Raw genomic sequence first — 22,574 nt, forward strand, 5'->3', positions numbered from 1 at the left:
CTGGCAGAGAGATAAAAAGAGAATAAATATACTGCTCAAAAAAATAAAGGGAACACTCAAATAACACATCCTAGATAATAATAATAATAATAATAATAATAATAATAATAATAATCAACAGACGATCCAAAGTGCAGACTCTGTAAAGAAACAGATGAAACAATCGATCACATACTCAGCTGCTGCAAAAAGATCGCACAGACTGACTACAAGCATAGACACGATGCTGTGGCACAGATGATCCACTGGAACTTGTGCCGGAACTACCGTTTACTAATGGCAAAGAACTGGTGGGATCATAAGCTCGAAAAAGTGGTCGAAAATGAGCAAGCAAAACTACTGTGGGACTTCCAACTTCAGACTGACCAAATTCTGAAGCATAGCACACCAAACTTCCTGATTGTGGAGAAAAAGAAAGTATGGATCATCGACATTGCAATCCCAGGGGACAGCAGAATTGAGGAGAAGTAGCTAGAGAAATTAGTGAAATACGAAGATCTAAAAATGGAGCTGCAACGACTCTGGCATAAGCCAGTGAAAGTGGTCCCAGTGGTCCTTGGCACGCTGGGCACAGTGCCAAAGGATCTCAGCGGACATTTGAAAACCATCGGAATTGACAAAATCTCCATCTGTCAATTGCAAAAGGCCGCTTTACTGGGATCGGCAAACATAATTTGCCATTACATCACGCAGTCTTAGGTGCTTGGGAAGCGCCCGCCTGGTGATGAAATACGAAATCCAGCATAGTGATCTCGTTTGCTGTGTTGTATTGACATAATAATAATAATAAATAATAATTTATTAGATTTGTATGCCACCCCTCTCCGAAGATCTGAATGAATGAAATATTCTCATTGAATATTTCATTTGCACAACTACCGGTATTCCATTTGCACAACAGCATGCGAAACTGATAGAAACATAGGAACATAGAAGATTGGCGGCAGAAAAAGACCTCCTGGTCCATCTAGTCTGCCCTTATACTCTTTCCTGTATTTTATCTTAGGATGTTTAAATTCAGTTATTGTGGATTTACCAACCATGTCTGCTGGAAGTTTGTTCCAAGCATCTACTACTCTTTCAGTAAAATAATATTTCCTCACGTTACTTCTTGTCAATCAGTGTTGCTTACTAGGTGGACAGTTTGATTTCACAGGAGTTTGTTTTACTTGGAGTTATATTCTGTTGTTTAAGTGTTCCCTTTAGATTGGGCTAAAATTCCTTTGGAAACAATTCACAATTTGTATGAATCAATACCTCAGAGAATTGAGGCTGTATTTGCCGCAAAAGGTGGACCAACACCATATTAAAAGATATTTTGATGATTTTTCAAGGTGTTTCTGGGTTTTTTTTGTCCACCTCCTGTAATTGGGGGATTTTAGACTAGTTTACTTAGTTTTAATTAATTGGATTTAGCCTACTGTATTCGATTGTTTCTTTTTATATGTTGTAAGCCTACCCCCCCCCCCCCGAGTCCTCAGAGACAAACACTTGTCCAATCTCTTCTTTGAAAAACTCCAGTGTTAGAGTGACCACAACTTATGGAGGCAAATCATTCCACTGATTTAATTGTTCTAACTCGGCATTTTTCCATAGTTCTCGGTTGGTTCTCACCTTGATTAATTTCTAGCCATTGCCTTTAGGTCAGTAGTGGGTTCTAGAACCATTTACTACCGAATTAACGCGAGCTCGCCTGCACACACACAACACTTCTGCGCATATGCAGAAGTATCCTGGACAATGTTGTGTTTGGGCCTGGGCTGGCTGATGCTCCCACGTATGTGAGAGATGCGTCACAGAGCGATTGTGAAAGCCTGGCTGACAGCCAGGAAAACTTGGCCGACAGCACAGAGGAACTGGCAGGCAGCCCATCGGATATCCTCTCTTCTCTGGATTCGAATTTATTTTTTTATTTTTTTATTTTTTTATTTTTTTATTTTTTTATTTTTTTATTTTTTTATTTTTTTATTTTTTTATTTTTTTATTTTTTTATTTTTTTATTTTTTTATTTTTTTATTTTTTTATTTTTTTATTTTTTTATTTTTTTATTTTTTTATTTTTTTATTTTTTTATTTTTTTATTTTTTTATTTTTTTATTTTTTTATTTTTTTATTTTTTTATTTTTTTATTTTTTTATTTTTTTATTTTTTTATTTTTTTATTTTTTTATTTTTTTATTTTTTTATTTTTTTATTTTTTTATTTTTTTATTTTTTTATTTTTTTATTTTTTTTTATTTTTTTATTTTTTTATTTTTTTATTTTTTATTTTTTTATTTTTTTATTTTTTTATTTTTTATTTTTTTATTTTTTTATTTTTTATTTTTTTATTTTTTTATTTTTTTATTTTTTTTAATTTTTTTATTTTTTTTATTTTTTATTTTTTTATTTATTTACTTACTTACTTACTTGTTTACTTATTTATTTACTTATTTATTTATTTGTTTGTTTGTTTGTTTGTTTGTTTGTTTATTAGATTTGTATGCCGCTCCTTTCCGTAGCCTCGGGGCGGCTCACAACACAATAAAAACAGTTCATGACAAATCTAGTAATTTACAATTTAAATTTTAAAAATAGTTAAAACCCCCATTTTTAAGCAGACATACCTACAAACATACCATACATAAATTATATAGGCCCGGGGGAGATCAATTCCCCCATGCCTGACGACAAAGGTGGGTTTTGAGGAGTTTACGAAAGGCAAGGAGGGTAGGGGCAGTTCTAATCTCTGGGGGGAGCTGGTTCCAGAGAGTCGGGGCCGCCACAGAGAAGGCTCTTCCCCTGGGGCCCGCCAACCGACATTGTTTAGTTGACGGGACCCGGAGAAGGCCGAATGCCGAACAGATAATCAATATGCGTAGCCGTAGAGCAATGCAAGGTAGGGCGCAATTAAGGGATTGTCAATGGTGATTATGGTGTCACCTGTGCTTGGGTGTGGTCCACAGAATGAGGGCTGGGTGTGGTCCAGTTACAAAAAGGAATGGAGGCAAAGGCAAACCGTGGACGTTTATCTGTGTGGTTTGTGTGGCTTTGCTGTTCCCTGCTTTGAGATCTTTGCTCTGTGCTTTTGGATTCAACCCAGCATTGTCAGGCAAGTGGGCCTTGGGAAACCTGTGAATTATGGCTTCTCTCATGCCTCGTGAATTCGGAGAACCCCTGAAACATTCCTGCTACGTGAACTTTGTATTTGGTTGCCTTTTCGCTCCACACGCACTTTGTATCTACCTGAACTTTCGCTTAGAACTGTGTTTTACTCCTGAAGAATAAGGATGTTTTGTTTAGTTTTTCCTTTTGTGTTTAATACAATTGTGCTGTTTATCACTGCCCGTGTGTATGTGACCTTCTTTCCTGGACCCTTAATTACCGCCTGAGCCCCGTCAGGCAGAACAGACAAGAGATTGAAGACTCCAGAAGAGAATTATAAAGATGGTAAAATCTTGCTTGGCAGCCAGGGGGCAGCACTAGCAGTACCAATGAACGCTGAAGACAAGAGATTGACAACATGACCATCAGTCAATTGCAAAAAGCAGCTTTATTCCCAACCTCTTACTTCCTGCAATGATACTTTTAATTATCCTTTTCACTAAACCTTTTAGCGTCAGGATGACTTTTGAATTTCAGGTGCTTGGTGTCTTTTTGTTGTGTTTACAGCGGGCCCTGTGAATCTTTCCACTAAATTCCACTTGCTTATTAATAAATTGCTTATTAATAAATATAAAATTGCTTATTAATGCTGTGGTTAGCTCTGGCCCAGCTCCTGCCCCAAGGACTGTGGATGTGGGGGAGACATGCACATGCTGCAGGCCTGTTTTGCCCCCGGTGGAATCTGCTGATGAAGGCTCCTCTGACCAAGAAGACATGAGTGACAGGGAGGAGGAGAGTGTGGTAGACAGCTCAGAAGGAGATCAATTATCTAGCTCCTCCTTGGATTCAGAACAAGAGTTAATGATACAGCCACGCATGCGGAGAGCGATGCATAGGCAGCAACAACTGAGAGATTATTATCAAAGAAAATGAGGCCACCTGTGGTTGGGTGGGGCTGTGGTAATTAGTGAGGCTGCTATAAATAGCAGCCTGTAGGTTTGGCCATTGTGGAGGATTATCTGATCATTGTGTTTCGTGACTGCTTTACTGACTTTGACTTTTTGTGTGCTGATTTTTCCCCCGTTTTAAAACTAAACCAGAGCAAAGTGTGTTTCACTTTGTGAAAGAAGAAGGACTGTGAATTACCTCACATCTGCAAGCTAAGTATCACAGAACTGATAAGGGACTTGTACAAATTACCAGTTTGGTTGGAGACGAGTGCTCTTTGCTATACCAAAAGAGTGCTTAGTTTATTTGGATTTTCAGTATAAATAACATTGTTTTGAATTTTCAAACGTGTGTATGTCTGAAATTTGTACCTGTGAATTTTTGGGAGGATTCTGCCAGAGAGCCCGACAGAACAATTAATAAATATATAATTAAGGTTGACTTTAAATTCCTCCCCCCACCCCACCAATTTCTCCTCCATTAGGTGATAGCAGTGATGGAGAACCTTTTTTGGTTCGCGTACCAAAAGGGTGTGTGTGAGTGTGCTAGCACATGCACACATGCTCACACCCATTCCCTCCCACACACACGTGCACACCCACCCACGCTGCCCCTGCGCATGTGCACAACCCCCACCCCATCCCTATGCATGACACAGGCCTTACTAAAGCCTGGGATGGTGAAAAAATGGCCAAACAGGCAAACCAGAAGTTTGGAAAAATGGACTTCCAGTTTGCCTGTCGTGCTCTTTTTCACACTCTGGAGCTTTCAGGGAAGGTTCCTGAAGTGCTGGAGTGTGGAAAAACAGCACAACAGGCAAACCCAAGGTCCATTTTCCAAAATGGGCTGTTTTGGGGTTGGGGGGCTGGTTTTTTGCCCTCGGGGGCTTCAAGAAGCTCGTGCAACAGGCAGGAATTGAACTCCAGGGAAGCAGAAGAAGTCTCTCAGTTCTGTTGTGGTTGGCTTCAGGCCAGCTGTTGTAGCTGGGGATTTTGATGTAGAAGGATCTTGGGAAGGTGAGAACAGCTGCGCAAGCGTAGAAACAAATGATAGACTACAGCTGTTAAGAGTTAATGACGCTGCTGAAACCCTGATAAAAAAGGGAGGGTTGCAGTACTTGGCGTGGGTGTTTATCATTGGCGTTTGGAAGAAAGAAAACATTGTTGCAGCGTGTTTGCATTTTGGTTTGGATTTCTGGAAATTCTCTGACACTCAAGCAGGAAAGGGTGTACGGATTTGAGTGTGGAATTCTGATTTTATGAACTCATTAATCACTATTACTTTGGCACAAGCCTAAACTTTAAGTGAGTAACTGTGACCTTCTGGACTCGTAAATCAGTATTGGTCTTGCATTCAAGCAGGCGTTTAGCCTTTGTACATAAAAGAGACTTTCTTGTTTTATTGCTCTCCTGTCGTGTGTTTGACTTATTTCGGTGTTCATGGGTGGCTAGCAGTAGCCAGGCAGAACAAGTTCTGAGGCACCCTCCTCCATGATGGAGAACATAGTTTGCCACACCCCCTTTCCCATCAGCCTGTCCTTATATACTGCCAAGGTGTGGCCAAATGTCCCACAGATCTATTTAAAACCAAGATCTTGTGAGATATTCATGCTTAGATCTCATTCTCGTTATCCTTGCATCTAACAGCGGGTCCTGATCCTCAAATTCCCCATCATCCAGTGAATCAGACAATAAATGAGGGTTCTACTACAGTCTCTGGTGGTTCCCCAGTCTCCAACTCCCCTTCACTCTCACTCTTTGACTTGGGTGACAAGAGCACTAGCCTGCGATGCCAGTACTCATCCGTCTCCAGGGCCTCGAAATCTGCGACCCGCTGAGCTGGAGGTGGACCACTCACAACATCTTCCTTGTAAGGTTCCTGCAAGACTCAGATCATAGAAACATAGAAGTCTGATGGCAGAAAAAGACCTCCTGGTCCATCTAGTCTGCCCTTATACTATTTTCTGTATTTTATCTTAGGATGGATATATGTTTATCCCAGGCATGTTTAAATTCAGTTACTGTGGATTTATCTACCACGTCTGCTGGAAGTTTGTTCCAAGGATCTACTACTCTTTCAGTAAAATAATATTTTCTCATGTTGCTTTTGATCTTTCCCCCAACTAACTTCAGATTGTGTCCCCTTGTTCTTGTGTTCACTTTCCTATTAAAAACACTTCCCTCTGAACCTTATTTAACCCTTTAACATATTTAAATGTTTCGATCATGTCCCCCTTTTCCTTCTGTCCTCCAGACTATACAGATTGAGTTCATGAAGTCTTTCCTGATACTTTTTATGTTTAAGACCTTCCACCATTCTTGTAGCCCATCTTTGGACCCGTTCAATTTTGTCAATATCTTTTTGTAGGTGAGGTCTCCAGAACTGAACACAGTATTCCAAATGTGGTCTCACCAGCGCTCTATATAAGGGGATCACAATCTCCCTCTTCCTGCTCGTTATACTTCTAGCTATGCAGCCAAGCATCCTACTTGCTTTTCCTACTGCCCGACCACACTGCTCACCCATTTTGAGACTGTCAGAAATCACTACCCCTAAATCCTTCTCTTCTGAAGTTTTTGCTAACACAGAACTGCCAATACAATACTCAGATTGAGGATTCCTTTTCCCCAAGTGCATTATTTTACATTTGGAAACATTAAACTGCAGTTTCCATTGCTTTGACCATTTATCCAGTAAAGCTAAATCATTTACCATATTACAGACGCCTCCAGGAATATCAACCCGTTTTGTGCCACCCCACCTAAACTGCTCTGATTTGGGCATGTTTGCTGATTTGCAAGAAGCAGCATTTTTAATTTACTTTGACTTTTCAGTCCTGCAGATGGAGAAGCATTCATCACAGCCGTAACCTTTCTTTTGCAACTGAGGAGTGAGGTGGCCACGGCTATAATTCGGCAGATTATGCATATCGCATATGCATGTAGAACCACGCTGAAGTTCTCAAGGTCACGCTCCAGCTTCGGGTCTCGTTCAGTTCGGAAGTGAAGAATTTTCTCTGCGGAGGCTTTGAAGCATCCTAGCACACAACGCCGGCTAAAATCCCAAATAGTTGCAAAGCACAAAGATTCTCTTTCTTTGTCTTTTACCAAATTTAGTTCCGTGGCATTTTTGCATGCATCAAATTACAGGCTCAATCCTGGGCTATTTTTTTCACTTAAAAAAAAAAAAAAGAACCAGCAAGTGATGGGGAAGTCATCCCCACCCCCACTCCAAAAGCCATTATAAAGTCAGAATATGTAGCATTAGCGCTAGAGAAATGAAGGGCTTCAACCAACCAACCTTTTATTCAGAATCATGAGGACTAGGATCTTGCTTTATTCTAAGGGGCAGTAACACAGCACCGTGGCTGAAGCTCCCTTTCCACTCAAAGGAAATAAGAAGATGGGAAAGTGATGCTGCTGCCAACCAGATTAAGCAATCTGGGGCTAGTTGAATAGGGCATGAGTCAGACAACAAGGAGTTAAAACGAAAACCAACCAAGCACTTCCTTTCGCAGAGATTTGCAAAGTTCTCCAGCTCTCTGGAGATTATAGATCTGCCCCCACCACAAGCAGCCCCCCCCATCAAACAACAGGAAGATAAATGCTCTATCTTTGCCCCCCACACATACACACACTTTTTTTCTTCATTTTCACAGATTTAATATCTAACCTGCAGAATTGGGAACTCAAAGAAACATTGAGATCAGACTCACTGTCCCATATCGCGCCCTCCCCTGTTCTCTCCCCCCCCCCGCCACCGCCTTAACATTTCATGCAAAGAATTCAAAATCAATCAAAATCCTTGATAGAACATTTCCCAAGCAGAAAATTCCCCCCCCCCAAGCCACTTTTCGGTAAACCCAGTGCAACCGAGAGTTGCAAAAAGACGGCATCCGTTTCCCTCCTATTCTGCTTAGCCCAGCAAGAAAAGTGGTACCCAAGTCAGGTGCCAAAAGGATGCTCTCGAGAGCATCCTTTGCTCTCGAGCATCCTTATTACATCAACTCCGGTTCAGCCAACGCTGCATTATCAAGGTGAAAGCAAAAACTGTAACTCAGCCTTGCACCAAAGAAGACTCACCGTTTCTCCTTGAGGGAGGGGGAAAACAGGAGAGGTCCCGGGCCAAAAAATCTCAGCTGGTGATTGAAGTTGAGATGACTGCAGAAGTAGAAGAGAGAATGGAAGAGAAATCTATCAGTCTTAGTTTGTTTGGGGAGGGTTTGAAGTCTCTCCTCCTCACTTCTCTCCTTCCTTCCTTCCTTCCTTCCTCTTCCTTTCTTCCTCTTTCTTTCTTTCTTTCTTTCTTTCTCTTTCCTTCCTTCCTTCTTTCTTTTGCTTTCTTTCTTTCTTCTTTCTTTCCTTTGTTAATTTAGCAGCATGATGCTGACAGCTTCTTTCCAGAGTCTTAGTCAGCAAACTCTAAGAAGTAGGGAGGGAGGGAGAGAGAGAGAAAGAAAAAGGAAAGGAAGAGAAGGAGAGAGAGGGAGAGAGAGAGCACTGCTGCCTGGGAATGAAAAAAAAAATGAGCACAAAGTTGTAACGAAAATGACCGAGGAGCAATAACTGCATTAGAGCAGCCTGCACAGACCAGCAGAAGGGGAGGGTTTGGCACCAAAATGTGGGGAGGGTGAAGAGAAAAGGGATGTGGGAAGGAGAACCTGCAATTCCTTTGGCTGGATTCCTGGACAGCAGTAAAGTAGGTCGGAAGCGAGGCAGAGCCAGGCCCAAAATCCTGGTTCCAATTTTGGAGTTTGGAGCCTCATCATTACGGAAAGTGGCATCTTTAAGTTCTACCCAAAGTGGGTGGCTGGGAAAAGCCAGGCAAATTTTGTTTTTTCCAGCGACGTTACAGGCAGTCCTTAACTTATGACCACCATTGAGCCCAATATACCTCCGGGACCGCCTTCTGCCGCAAGAATCCCATCGACTGGTTAGGTCCCACAGAGTTAGAAACATAGAAACATAGAAGTCTGACGGCAGAAAAAGACCTCATGGTCCATCTAGTCTGCCCTTATACTATTTTCTGTATTTTATCTTGGTCTTCTACAGGTCCCGTCGACTAAACAATGTCGTTTGGCGGGACCCAGGAGAAGAGCCTTCTCTGTGGCGGCCCCGACCCTCTGGAACCAGTTCCCCCCGGAGATTAGAACTGCCCCCACCCTCCTTGCCTTTTGTAAAGTTCTTAAGACCCATCTCTGCCGTCAGGCATGGGGGAACTGAGACATCTCCCCCGGACCTATACAGTTTATACATGGTATGTTTGTGTGTATGTTTGCTTTTAATAATGGGTTTTTTAGCATTTTTTAAATTATTAGATTTGTTCTTACATTGTTCTTGTTATTGTTGTGAGCCGCCCCGAGTCTACGGAGAGGGGCGGCATACAAATCTAATAAATAATAATAATAATAATAATAATAATAATAATAATAATAATAATAATAATAATTTCTGTTGCTAAGCATGATAGTTGCTAATGGAATTATGCCTCATTTTACCACCTTTCCTGCCACGGTTGTTAAGCGACTCGCATGATGCAATTGTTAATAACACAATTGTTATGTGAATATGGCTTCCCCCTGCAAAGTCATGGAATCAGTCATAAATCAATCCATCACCCTTCATCTATAAACTAACAGCCTACTCTCTAACAAACAATTTCATTTCAAGGGGAAAAAATCCTGTGACCTGCAACTCCTACACTGCAAAAACATATGGACTTCACAACTCGATGAAGGTAAATCAATAGACACAATTTTAGAGCCTCAGTGTTGCAGTGGTTAGAGTGCAGTACTGAAAGCTACTTCTGCTGATCACCAGCTGCCAGCAGTTTGGCAGATCGAATCTCAGTAGGCTCAAGGTTGACTCAACCTTCCATCCTTCATAGGTCGGTAAAATGAGAACCCAGACTGTTGGGGGCAAGAGACTGACTCTTTGTCAACTGCTTAGAGGTCTGGAAAACACTGTGAAGGGGTATATAAGTCTCAATGCTATTGCTACATAGACTTTTGTAAAGCCTTTGATTCAGTAGTTCATGACAAACTACTTTGGAAACTAAAATATTATGGCATCTCTGGTCCCCTTCATGATTGGATAATTGCATTCTTGTCAAACAGATAACAAATTGTTAAAATAGGGAGTGCCCTATCAAATCCTGCACCTGTCAACAGTGGTGTCCCTCAAGGCAGCATTCTAGGACCAATACTATTCATTCTTTACATAAATGATCTCTGTGATCATATTATAATAATGTGCTTGTATCTAGTTGTCTTGGTGTGCAGGGCTCTGTAGCGACGTTTTGAGCATAGGAGTTGAAACAGTTAATGTCCAGGATGCAAGGGGTCAGTAAATATTTTCCCCACCTTCTTTTTGACTCATGCAGTATACAGGTCCTTAATGGAAGGCAGATTGGCAGCAATTGTTTTTTCTGCAGTTCTGATTCTCCTCTGAAGTCTGTGTCGGTCTTGTTGGGTTGCAGCACCAAACCAGACAGTTATGGAGGTGCAGATGACAGACTCAATGATTCCTCTGTAGAACTGTATCAGCAGCTCCTTGGGCAGTTTGAGCTTCCTGAGCTGGCACAGAAAGAACATTCTTTGTTGTGCTTTTTTGGATGATGTTTTTGACCTAGAAATTTGAAAGTCTCTACTGTTGATACTGTATTGTCTAGTATTGTGAGAGGTGATAAAATGGGAGGGTTTCTCCTAAAGTCTACCATCATTTCTACCGTTTTGGAGAATAGGTTGACTCCTTCTTTATGGCAACCCGAGATATTGGAAGACTGCTATCATGTTTCCCCAGGTCCTTCTTTTCATCAAACTAGCCATGCCCAGTTCCTGCAACCGCTCTTCATATGTTTTAGCCTCCAGTCCCCTAATCATCTTTGTTGCTCTTCTCTGCACTTTCTAGTCTCAACATCCCTTTTTCATCGTGGTGACCAAAACTGAATGCAGTTATTCCAAGTGTGGCGTTATCAAGGCCTTATAAAGTGGTATTTAAGCTGGGGCAGGTCGAACATTCTGGGCATTTCACTGGGGAACAATTTGTAATACAATTTCTGTTCATTTTTCAGCTTTTTTATTTATTTATTTATTTATTTTGTCCAATACACAATGAGGGTTTTAGTGGGTATATATCTATATACACATAGTAAAATACATGATGAAGGTTATAGAGGAGATACTCATAGCAAAATATATCTAAGAAATAATAGAAAAGAAGGTATAGTAATAGAACATATCAATGAAAGAATAGAAGAAGAGATATAGGAATAGAAGAAAGGTATAGGAGATATAGGAGAGCAATAGGACAGGGGACGGAAGGCACTCTAGTGCACTTGTACTCGCCCCTTACTGACCTCTTGATTCTATCCCTGTTAATGCAGCCTAGAGCTGTGGTGGCTATTTTGGCAGCTGCTGCACACAGCTTGCTCAGATTTAAATGGTTGTCCACTAGGACTCCAAGGTCCCTCTGACAGTTACTACTGTTGAGCAATGTACCACATATACTGTACCCAGGGGTGAGCAACAGGTACCACGGCTGCGTGTGCACTTCCATCACTGCCAGCCATACAGGTGAGATTTGGCTTCTGCACATGTGCAGCAGCAGAATCTCGCTGCCCCAGCCAGCAGCAACAGCGCCCCCTGACCTCCGGCCGCGTAGCCTGCTGTGCTTTCCCAAACCACAGGCATCTCTTGGAGCAGCGATGGTGGCTGCCCCAAGTGAGTTGTGGCCTTGGGGAGCACAGAGTTGGAGGCTGGTGCAGTGCTGATCTCCGCCATACCCAGACCCAGACGAATCGGCTGCTGATCGGAGGGCGAGGGGAGCAGACAGAGCGTCCCTCCGCAGAGAGAAATCCTCCCTCGTCCTCGCCCACTTCTGCACAGATGGTCTTACTTGTGCAGAAGTGTTGGAGGGAGGATGTCACTCTGTGGAGGGGTGCTCTGTCTGCTCCCCTCACCCTCCGCTGCTGCAACTGATTCGTCCAGGTCTGGGCTCAGTGGAGAGTGGCGTGCCGCCAGGTTGGGCCTATAGTGCGGTGCTTCAGGCCACGACTCGCTCGGCCGCCCCATACAAAAAGATATTGACAAAATTGAACGGGTCCAAAGACGGGCTACAAGAATGGTGGAAGGTCTTAAGCATAAAACGTATCAGGAAAGACTTCATGAACTCCATCTGTATAGTCTGGAGGACAGAAGGAAAAGGGGGGACATGATCGAAACATTTAAATATGTTAAAGGGTTCAATAAGGTTCAGGAGGGAAGTGTTTTTAACGGGAAAGTGAACACAAGAACAAGGGGACACAATCTGAAGTTAGTTGGGGAAAAGATCAAAGGCAACATAAGAAAATATTATTTTACTGAAACAGTAGTAGATCCATGGAACAAACTTCCAGCAGTCGTGGTCGGTAAATCCACAGTAACTGAATTTAAACATGCCTGGGATAAACATATATCCATTGTAAGATAAAATACAGGAAATAGTATAAGGGCAGACTAGATGGACCATGAGGCCTTTTTCTGCCGTCAGACTTCTATGTTTCTATGTTTCTATGTTTCTATCGCCATGCCGAGTTGCCTGCTGCAGCGCAGGAGAGTACAGCCACGCGGGAACACGAGATGAGGCAGGTCCTCGCGACTTGGCCGGGGGGTAAGAGCTCAGGGATCCCACGAGAGGGAGACCAGTAGCCCGCTCAGGCTGAGCTCCCCCTCCCTCTCAGCCTCGCCACCACCAGGCAGCGAGAGTCAACCTTCACCTGCCGTTCGATTCCCGGGCAACTTTCCCAACCGAGCACCTGAGTCCTTCCACCACCACCACCCCACCCTTCACCCCGCCAGGAGAGCACAGCTGTTCAGGTGCTCAGCATTTCCTTGCTTCCGCGCATGCGCAGAAGAAAGGAAATACCGGGGATTTGTAAAATGGTACACTGTACATGCCCAGAAAGCTGAAGGGTGTGCACGTATGCACACACACACACACACACACACACACACACTGGAGCGTTCCAGCAGGGCCATGAATGGCTGCCCTTTGCTAACTGTACCTGTGCATTTTGTTTTTCTTGCCTACATGTAGAACCTTACTTTTTTCTCCGTTGAATTTCATTTTGTTAGATAGCACCCAATGGTGATGATCAAAGATGAGGTTGATCTTTGGGCTCCGCAGAGGTCTAATATTCAAAGTGTTGGTTATGACCTATAAAGCCCTTCATGGCATCAGACCAGAATATCTCCGGGACCGCCTTCTGCCTCACAAATCCCAGCGGCCAATCAGGTCCCACAGAGTTGGCCTTCTCTGGGTCCCGACCCTCTGGAACCAGCTCTCCCCAGATATCAGAGTTGCCCCCACCCTCCTTGCCTCTTGAAAGCTCCTTAAAACCCACCTCTGTCGTCAGGCATGAGGGAATTGAAATTTTTCCCTTACCCCTATGCTTATAGAATTTATACATGGTATGCCTGTATCTATGATTGGTTCTTTAAATTGGGGGGGGTTAGATTATTTTTAATATTAGATTTGTTTACATTGTCTTTTTTATTGTTGTTAGCCGCCCCGAGTCTTCGGAGAGGGGCGTCATACAAATCTAATAAATTAAATAATTAAATAGTTAAATAGTTAAATAATTAAATAATTAAATAGTTAAATAGTTAAATAGTTAAATAGTTAAATAGTTAAATAGTTAAATAGTTAAATAGTTAAATAATCAAATAATCAAATAATCAAATAATCAAATAATCAAATAATCAAATAATCAAATAATCAAATAATCAAATAATCAAATAATTAAATAAATAAATACAGTGATCCCTCTATTATCGTGAGGGTTCCGTTCCAAGACCCCTCGCGATAATCGATTTTTCGCGATGTAGGGTTGCGGAAGTAAAAACACCATCTGCGCATGCGCTCCCTTTTTTTCTATGGCCGCGCATGGGTAGATGGTGGAGTTTGCGTTCCCCGCCGCCCACGCAAAGGGGAAACCCCGATTCGGCTCCTCGCTGCTGCTGCGCTACTGAGCAGATCAGCTGCTGGGCGACCGAAGGAACCTTCCCTGGGTCTTCCCCCTCTTGCTGGCGGGCAGGCGAGCGGCGGGCATCAGCGAGGAGCTGGGGTTTCCCCTTTGCGTGGGCAGCCGGGAAGACCCAGGTTGGGGGTTCGGGGGGGTGCTGGGAAGCCCCCCAGGCCGGCTGCGACCTTTTAAAACAGCCGCGCCGCTTCCCAGCTGACTCCCGAAGCCAAACCCGGAAGGGGAAACCCCGGCTCCTCGCTGATGCCCGCCGCTCGCCCGCCCGCCAGCAAGAGGGGGAAGACCCAGGGAAGGTTCCTTCGGCCGCCCAGCAGCTGATCTGCTTGGCGCAGCAGCAGCGAGCAGACAAAGATCGGGGTTTCCCAGCCGCCCACGCAAAGGGGAAACCCCGGCTCCTCGCTGATGCCCCCGCTCTCCCACCCGCCGCCCGCCAGCAAGAGGGGGAGAGATAGAGAAAGAGAGAGAAGGAAAGAAAGAGATGAGAGAGGGAGGAAGAGAGTGTGAGAGAGGAAGAAGCAAGAGAGAGAAAGAGAGAGAGAAAGAAAGATGAGAAAGGAAGGAAGAGAGTGACGTCATCGGGTGGAAAAATCGCGATATAGCGTTTCGTGAAGATCGAGATCGCGAAACTCGAGGGATCACTGTATTAGTATTATTCCAGGAGCAAAAGAACAAAAGAGTTGTGGTGGCACAGTGGTTAGAATGTGATACTGCAGGCTAATTCTGCTGACTGCCATCAATTCAATACTGAGCACCTCAAGGTTGACTCAGCCTTCCATTCTTCTTCTTTTTTTTTTAAAGAAAACAACTGTTAGTTGCCTTTCATTCTTCTGAGGTCGGTAAAATGAGGATTCAGATTGTTGGCGGCAACTAGCTGACTGTGTAAACCTACTTAGAGAGGGCTGTAAAGTGATATATAAGTGCTATTGCTATTGCTAAAAAAAAACCCTCCATGTGTAGGGGCAGTTACCCAAATATATGGGATACAGCAAAAGGAGGGAATTGATGGCTTTCTGCCCAGCTTGGATGCTTCCCAGAACAGGTGCCTGGCAGCTAGAAGAACAGACAGTCACTAGATGATGAATTTGAACTTGCACTGCATTATTAACCTCATCACTAGAGCCAACAACACACACTGCTCTGTATTTGATAGCTTTTGTGAAGGTAAAAGCCATTTTTTTTAGTTTACTTTTTACTTGCCTTTATTATTACTGTTGTTGTTGTTATTCACAAAAAAACAATAATACACAGCAAACATGCTGGATTTCGTATCACAATATCACAAGTCAAACACTTCCCAAGTGTTTAGGACTGTGTGATATATTTTCGTATGATGCACGCAGATCCAAGTACAGTGGCCCTTTGCAACTGATAGATTGTCATTTTGTCTATGTTTATTGTTTTCAAATGCCGGCTGAGGTCTTTTGGCACAGTACCCAGAGTGCCGATTACCACTGGGATCACCTGTACTGGTTTATGCCAGTCGTCGTAGTTCGATTTTAAGATCCTGATGTCGGCTAAGTTTCTCATCAATTCGACTGCCACCTGGTATGGTGACATCAACGATCCACACTTTTTTCTTTTCCACAATCGTGAGGTCTGGTGTATTGTGTTCCAAAACCTTGTCATCATCATAATCATCATTATTTTGAATAACTTAAAGAGATAACTGAAAAGAGTCGTGGTGGCGCAGCAGGTAGAGTGCAGTACTGCAGGCCACTGAAGCTGATTGCAGATCTGCAGGTCAGCGGTTCAAATCTCATCACCGGCTCAAGATTGACTCAGCCTTCCATCCTTCCGGCCAAGTCGCGATGGTGGGTAAAATGAGGACCCAGATTGTGGGGGCAATAGGCTGGCTCTCACAAGGCACTAAGCCAAATCCACCAAACGGCCCAAGTTGTCTTGTGGACACAGCCAATATGACCAGTAATGGGCAGCCAAAATTTTTACTGCCACACTGTGGGTGTGGCTTATTTTGTGGGTGTGGCCTAATGGTCATGGGACTGGGTAGGAGTGGCTTGCTGGCCATGTGACCAGGTGGGAGTGGCTTGAAAAATCATCATTGTTCAAGTGAACTGTTAAGTTCTCGACTTACAACCTCCCCAGGGTCACTCGATGGGGTGACAATTTGCTTCATGTTTCCTGGGCTCTCTGCCTTCCCCCCCCCCCCGCCTCAGGTTGGGTAGCTAGGCGAATGGGTGCTGCCAGAAGCATAAATGCTGCCAGCGCCGCTTCCACCCACGCCTTCTGCTTGCACCTCAGGAGGGAGGTGGCCGCGTGAAGCTGGAGGGGAGCCAGGCAGGAGAGAGGGAAGCTCGTCCGAGGCCAGGAAGGAGGAAAGAGGAAAAAAGCAAGGAGCACAGACACAGCAGCAGAAGCAGGGGGGGAAAGGAGAGCCGAGCCAAGACCAGTAATCCAGGAAGTGACAGCCGCCGATCAGCTAGAGCTGCGCACGCATCTTCATTTCCGCCAGTGGAACTGCGTGCCACCCCGTCCTGCCTGCTGCCCATCCCTGCACACACTGCTCTGTATTTGACAGCTTTTGCGAAGGTAAAAGCCATTATTTTAATTTAAATTTTTTACTTGCCTTTATTGTTGTTGTTATTCACAAAAAACGGTAATACACAGCAAACAAGATTTATATGCTGGATTTCGTGTCACAATATCACAAGTCAAACACTTCCCAAGTGTTTAGGACTGTGTGATGTATTTTTGTATTTTGGCCCCCACCCTCCTTGTCTTTCGCAAGTTACTCAAGACCCACCTATATCGCCAGGCATGGGGGAATTAAGACATCTCCCTCAGGCTTTCTTATATTTTATGTTTGGTATGTCTGTGTTGTATGGTTTTTAAATTGTTGGGGGTTTTTAATGTAATTTTATTATTAGATTTGTTCCATTGCTATACTGTTTTTATTGTTGTTGCCCCGAGTCTTCGGAGAGGGGCGGCATACAAATCTAATAAATTGAATTGAATTGAATTGTATGATGCGCGCAGACCCACGTACGGTGGCTCTTTGCAACTGATAAGATTGTCATTTTGTCAATGTTTATTGTTTTCAAATGCCGGCTGAGGTCTTTTGGCACAGCACCCAGAGTGCCGATTACCGCTGCGAACACCTGTACTGGTTTATGCCAGTCGTCGTAGTTCGATTTTAAGATCCTGATGTCGGCTAAGTTTTTCTTGTTTCTCATCAATTCGACTGTCACCTGGTATGGCGATTTCAATGATCCACTCTTTTTTATTTTCCGCAATCGTGATGTGTGTTCCAAAACCTTATCATCATCATCATCATCATCATCATCTTGAATAACTCAAACCCCAGTGGCTACATTCACACAAGGCACTGAGCCAAACCAAACAAACGCCCCAAGTTGTCTTGTGGACACAGCCAGTATGACCCCAGATAGCATCAATCAATTTGGCCAAGCACAAATAAAAGACACAAGAGTCAAGCTCTTTAAAAGTCATATATTAATCTGGGTTTTTCCCCCTTGATAATTCTGTAAACAGTGACTTCACGGCGCTGTCCCAAGCCCCTGTTTCTGCGTTATGACCAAGTTCTTTTTGTTCACAAACCAGCACTCCTTCCTTTCCATATGAAAAATAAGAAAATGGATAACAGAATAGCCAGTTCCTTCAAATCACATCCTCAAAAGGTTTTCAGATCTCTCTTGTTTGCTGTCTTCTCACATCTCCCACCCCGAAATCTCAGTGTAGTTTTTTAAAGACCTAACACCACCAGGTCTTTGTGTTAACTTTGTTCGCCACATCAAAAGGATCTGCTATAGGCAAAGGATCCACAGCTCACGTTAGAGAAACACCTTTCAGCTGTGGCGAGGGGGGCGTTTGCCCAGGTTCGCCTGGTGCACCAGTTGCGGCCTTATTTGGACCGGGACTCACTGCTCACAGTCACTCATGCCCTCATCACCTCGAGGTTCGACTACTGTAATGCTCGCTACATGGGGCTACCTTTGAAGAGTGTTCGGAAACTTCAGATCGTGCGGAATGCAGCTGCGAGAGCAATCATGGGCTTCCCTAGGTATGTTACACCAACACTCCGCAATCTGCATTGGTTGCCGATCAGTTTCCGGTCACAATTCAAAGTGTTGGCTTAGACCTATAAAGCCCTTCATGGCATCGGACCAGAATATCTCTGGGACCGCCTTCTGCCGCACGAATCCCAGCGACCAGTTAGGTCCCACAGAGTTGGCCTTCTCTGGGTCCCGTCGACTAAACAATGTCATTTGGCGGGACCCAGGAGAAGAGCCTTCTCTGTGGAGGCCCCGACCCTCTGGAACCAGCTCCTCCCAGATATCAGAGTTGCCCCCACCCTCCTTGCCTTTCCTAAGCTCCTTAAAACCCACCTCTGTCGTCAGGCATGGGGGAATTGAAATTTTCCCTTCCCCCTAGGCTTATAGAATTTATACATGGTATGCTTGTATGTATGATTGGTTCTTTAAATTGGGGTTTTTTAGATTATTTTTAATATTAGATTTGTTCACATTGTCTTTTTTATTGTGGTTAGCCGCCCCGAGTCTTCGGAGAGGGGCGGCATACAAATCTAATAAATACAAATACAAATACAAAGGAACATTTTTGATTTCACCGTTTTTGAATCTGCTTCAAGTGCACCACGCAGACGAGGCAAAGGTTGACGGAGGCTGTACAAGAACTCCAGAACGGATCGGACCACCCACCCACCCCAGGTTGCTTAAAACACTGTCAGAACTGGGGTTCTCCCAAGGAAGCACCTGTGTGTAACACCATTGGATTTGCGAGCAACAGTGAGCACAAGATTCCCTCTTCTTCTCCCGTTTTTCATTGGTTCTTCTTGTCTTTGGACTGGGAAACGGGGCTACAGAAAAAGGCAGGTTTGAAGAGACAGCGGTAAGCTAAGAGTTGTGGGCCCACCGCATAGGCTACGTTGCACAGGACCACAAACCACCAATCTCTTTCTGGGATGCGGTACGGGAAAGGAGTGCGATGGTGAACGGAGGCAGCGACGTGGGAAAACTGAGCCTGGAAAAAAGGAAGAGAGAACGGATTTTGAGCAGGGGGTTGGACTAGAAGACCTCCAAGATCCCTTCCCACTCTGATTTTATTCTGATTTTTTTTTAAGTCCCCCGATTTCATCATCAAAGTGGAAAATATACATTTAGGAATTGTAGGGCCTGGTTTTGGATTTTGTAAAAGTAAATAAAGTACATAAACTACACTGCTCCAAAAGATAAAGGGAACACACAAATAGCACATCCTAGATCTGAATGAATGGAATATTCTCATTGAATACTTTGTTCTGTACAAAGTTGAATGTGCTGACAACATGTGAAGTTGATGGTCAATCAGTGTTGCTTCCTAAGTGGACAGTTTGATTTCAGAGAAGTTTGATTTACTTGGAGTTATATTGTGTTGTTTAAGTGTGAAATTGATTGTCAATCAGAGTTGCTTCCTAAGTGGACAGTTTGATTTCACAGGAGTTTGATTTACTTGGAGTTATATTGTGTCGTTTAAGTGTTCCCTTTATTTTTTTGAGCAGTGTAATTTATATAGCAGTGATGGCAAACCTTTCTTGGTTTGCGTGCCAAAAGGGTGTTTGTGTGCGTCTGCTAGCACACACGCAAGTGTCCACACCCATTCCCTCCCTCCCTCCCATGCATGCATATTTATTTATTTATTAGATTTGTATGCTGCCCATCTCCGAAGACTCATGTTGTGGTGAGCCCCAACCTTAAGTCTAGCACCAGTTCTCCCAACAGAGCTTTAAGCTGATTGGCAGGAAGGTCAGAGGGAGACTCCCACTGTAAACGCCTGATTGGTCTGTTCCTAACACCATCGGAAATTTGTCTTCTCCCAGGGTCTTAGGAGACCCCTGTGAAACGGTTGTTCAACCCCCAAAAGGGTCCCAACCCCCAGCAGTGTTCCCTCTAATTTTTTTTGGGGGGGGGCGGAAAAGTATAGTGTCTGAGCGGCAGTCCCTTCGGGAATGGGTGGCACAGAAATAATAAATAAATAAATAAATAAATAAATAAATGAATGAATGAATGAATGAATGAATGAATGAATGAATGAATGAATGAATAAATGAATAAATGAATAAATGAATAAATGAATAAATAATAAACAAACAAATAAATAAAAAACCCACCCTGTTTTGCCTCAGAGAATTTCAAAATAAAATACTGTACTGTGTGAGCTCATAATAGGGCAACTCTATCAATATCAAAATGCCACTTAAATAGTTGAGCTAGTTTCAAACTAGATTTTGATTTTCTTTCTCTCTTCCTTACTCCCATTCTTTTTCTTTCTCTTTTCCTTCCTCTCTTTTTTCTATCTGTTTCTCTCTCTTCCTCTCTTCCTCTCTCTCTCCTTCCCTCTCACTCTTTCCCTCTCGGCTTCTGGGCAGGTTTGGGAAACTCTGAGTTGATGATGATTTTTAAGTGAGCGATTGCTCACTGCTCAGCTTAGAGGGAATTATGACCCCCAGGTTGAGAACCACTGATGTAGAGCATTGTTTCTCAACTTTAGCCACCTTAAGAGGTCTGGACTTCAATTCAGAGCACTCTGGCTGGGGAATTCTGCGAGCTGAAGTCCAGACATCTTAAGATTGCAGAAGCTGAGAAATATTGATGCAGAGTCACATCAGAAGTGATTCTCTTTATTTCAGGCAGTCTCATTCAGGCATCTGTGCCAATTGGCAAATGGTTCAATAATTCCAGGAATGATTTTGGAAATTCTGCTGGCTAAACGGAAGGTAGAGGAGTGGAACACAGCAAAATGCAAATATAGGGGACGAGAAAGAAATGTCACAGGGGAAGTGATGCATTTTTCTACATCTTCTTGGTGCCCTATTCAAAATTACTGACCTGGAAAGTACCTCCAAGGTCATCTAACCAACCCCCCCTGGAAAATTTATTTGCAGCAGTTGGCAAAAACAAAAAAATAAATGAGATTGCTGAGATTTCAAGCGTCTCAGCCTTTGAATCTTGCCTGAAACGCTGAGATTTTGTGAAGTCTCATTGCAATGTGGCCGAAATCTCTCCAAAGTTTATTTCCTGCCCAAAGTCTCACAAAATACAGCTACAGTGGTACCTCTACTTATGAACGTAATTCGTTCCGTGACCAGGTTCTTAAGTAGAAAAGTTTGTAAGAAGAAGCAATTTTTCCCATAGGAATCAATGTAAAAACAAATAATGCATGTGATTGGGGAAACCACAGGGAGGGTGGAGGCCTTGTTTCCTACCAAGAGATTCCTACTGAGGCCCCATGGAGGCTTCTCCCCGCCTTTTCCGGCCCTGTTTCCTCCCAGATTCCTAGAGAGGCCCCACGGAGGCTTCTCCCCACCTTTTCTGGCCCTGTTTCCTCCCAGGAGATTTCTAGAGAGGTCCCATGGAGGCTTCTCCCCGCCTTTTCCGGCCCTGGTTCCTCCCAGGAGATTCCTAGAGAGGCCCCATGGAGGCTTCTCCCCACCTTTTTCCGGCCCTGTTTCCTCCCAGATTCTTAGAGAGGCCCCATGGAGGCTTCTCCCCGCCTTTTCCGGCCCTGTTTCCTCCCAGATTCCTAGAGAGGCCCCACGGAGGCTTCTCCCCACCTTTTCTGGCCCTGTTTCCTCCCAGGAGATTTCTAGAGAGGTCCCATGAAGGCTTCTCCCCGCCTTTTCCGGCCCTGTTTCCTCCCAGGAGATTCCTAGAGAGGCCCCATGGAGGCTTCTCCCCACCTTTTTCCGGCCCTGTTTCCTCCCAGATTCCTAGAGAGGCCCCGCGGAGGCTTCTCCCCACCTTTTCTGGCCCTGTTTCCTCCCAGATTCCTAGAGAGGCCCCACGGAGGCTTCCCCCCACCTTTTCCGGTTACAGTTTCAGGGGCTTGGGTTTGTAAATGGAAAACGGTTCTTGAGAAGAGGCAAAAAAAAATTGAACACCCGGTTCTTATCTAAAAAAGTTTGTAAGTAGAGGCATTCTTAGGTAGAGGTACCACTGTATGTCTAAGTGCTATTGCTATTGATAATCTTTGGTATTGCAAGTCTAAGAATAAGAGAGCTGTGAATGTGAGAATACCTCTTGATCTGGAATTGTGCAGTATCCCGCAAGTTCTGCTACATACCTGTCCAATAGCACCAGCAAAAACCAGGGCCCAGTCTCTCATCCACGTGCATCCAGGAACAAGTAACGCATAGATGGAGATGCAGAAATAGGGTAGGACATAAAATAGATACACCAACATCTGCAAACAACCCCCCCCCCAAAGAACATTAGATTCCAGCATAGATCATTAATAGAATATCTCTTGAATGATAATGTCTATATCCAATTAATAATACAATTAATTAATAATAAATAATAATTATATTCTTATTTTCTGTTCTCCTTTTTTTGATAAATCAGTCTTATTTACTTCTTATTAACTAATATATATATGTACTTGAATCTAAATGTCACGAATTATATATAGAACATTAAGATATATACGTTAATGACAAGGACAACTTATATTTGTATCGTTTAAGAAATATAACATTGAGATGTAAATTT

The 22,574-nt window shown here is 43.5% G+C and overlaps 1 protein-coding gene across 1 annotated transcript in view; it reads right to left on the bottom strand.

The window, feature by feature from the left end:
- Window positions 1–17,502: 17,502 nt before the first annotated feature.
- Window positions 17,503–22,574, bottom strand: part of TM6SF2 (transmembrane 6 superfamily member 2) — a 42,385-nt gene continuing 37,313 nt past the window's right edge. The window contains exons 9-10 of the mRNA XM_070746287.1: window positions 22,147–22,266; window positions 17,503–19,068 (exon numbers count right to left, since the gene is read on the bottom strand). Of these exons, the coding sequence (XP_070602388.1) occupies window positions 18,868–19,068; window positions 22,147–22,266 (321 nt within the window). The 3' untranslated portion in view covers window positions 17,503–18,867. The remainder of the gene's footprint in view (window positions 19,069–22,146; window positions 22,267–22,574) is intronic.

This window comes from Erythrolamprus reginae, chromosome 1, assembly GCF_031021105.1.
Source record: "Erythrolamprus reginae isolate rEryReg1 chromosome 1, rEryReg1.hap1, whole genome shotgun sequence".
NCBI classification, from domain to species: Eukaryota; Metazoa; Chordata; class Lepidosauria; order Squamata; family Dipsadidae; genus Erythrolamprus; species Erythrolamprus reginae.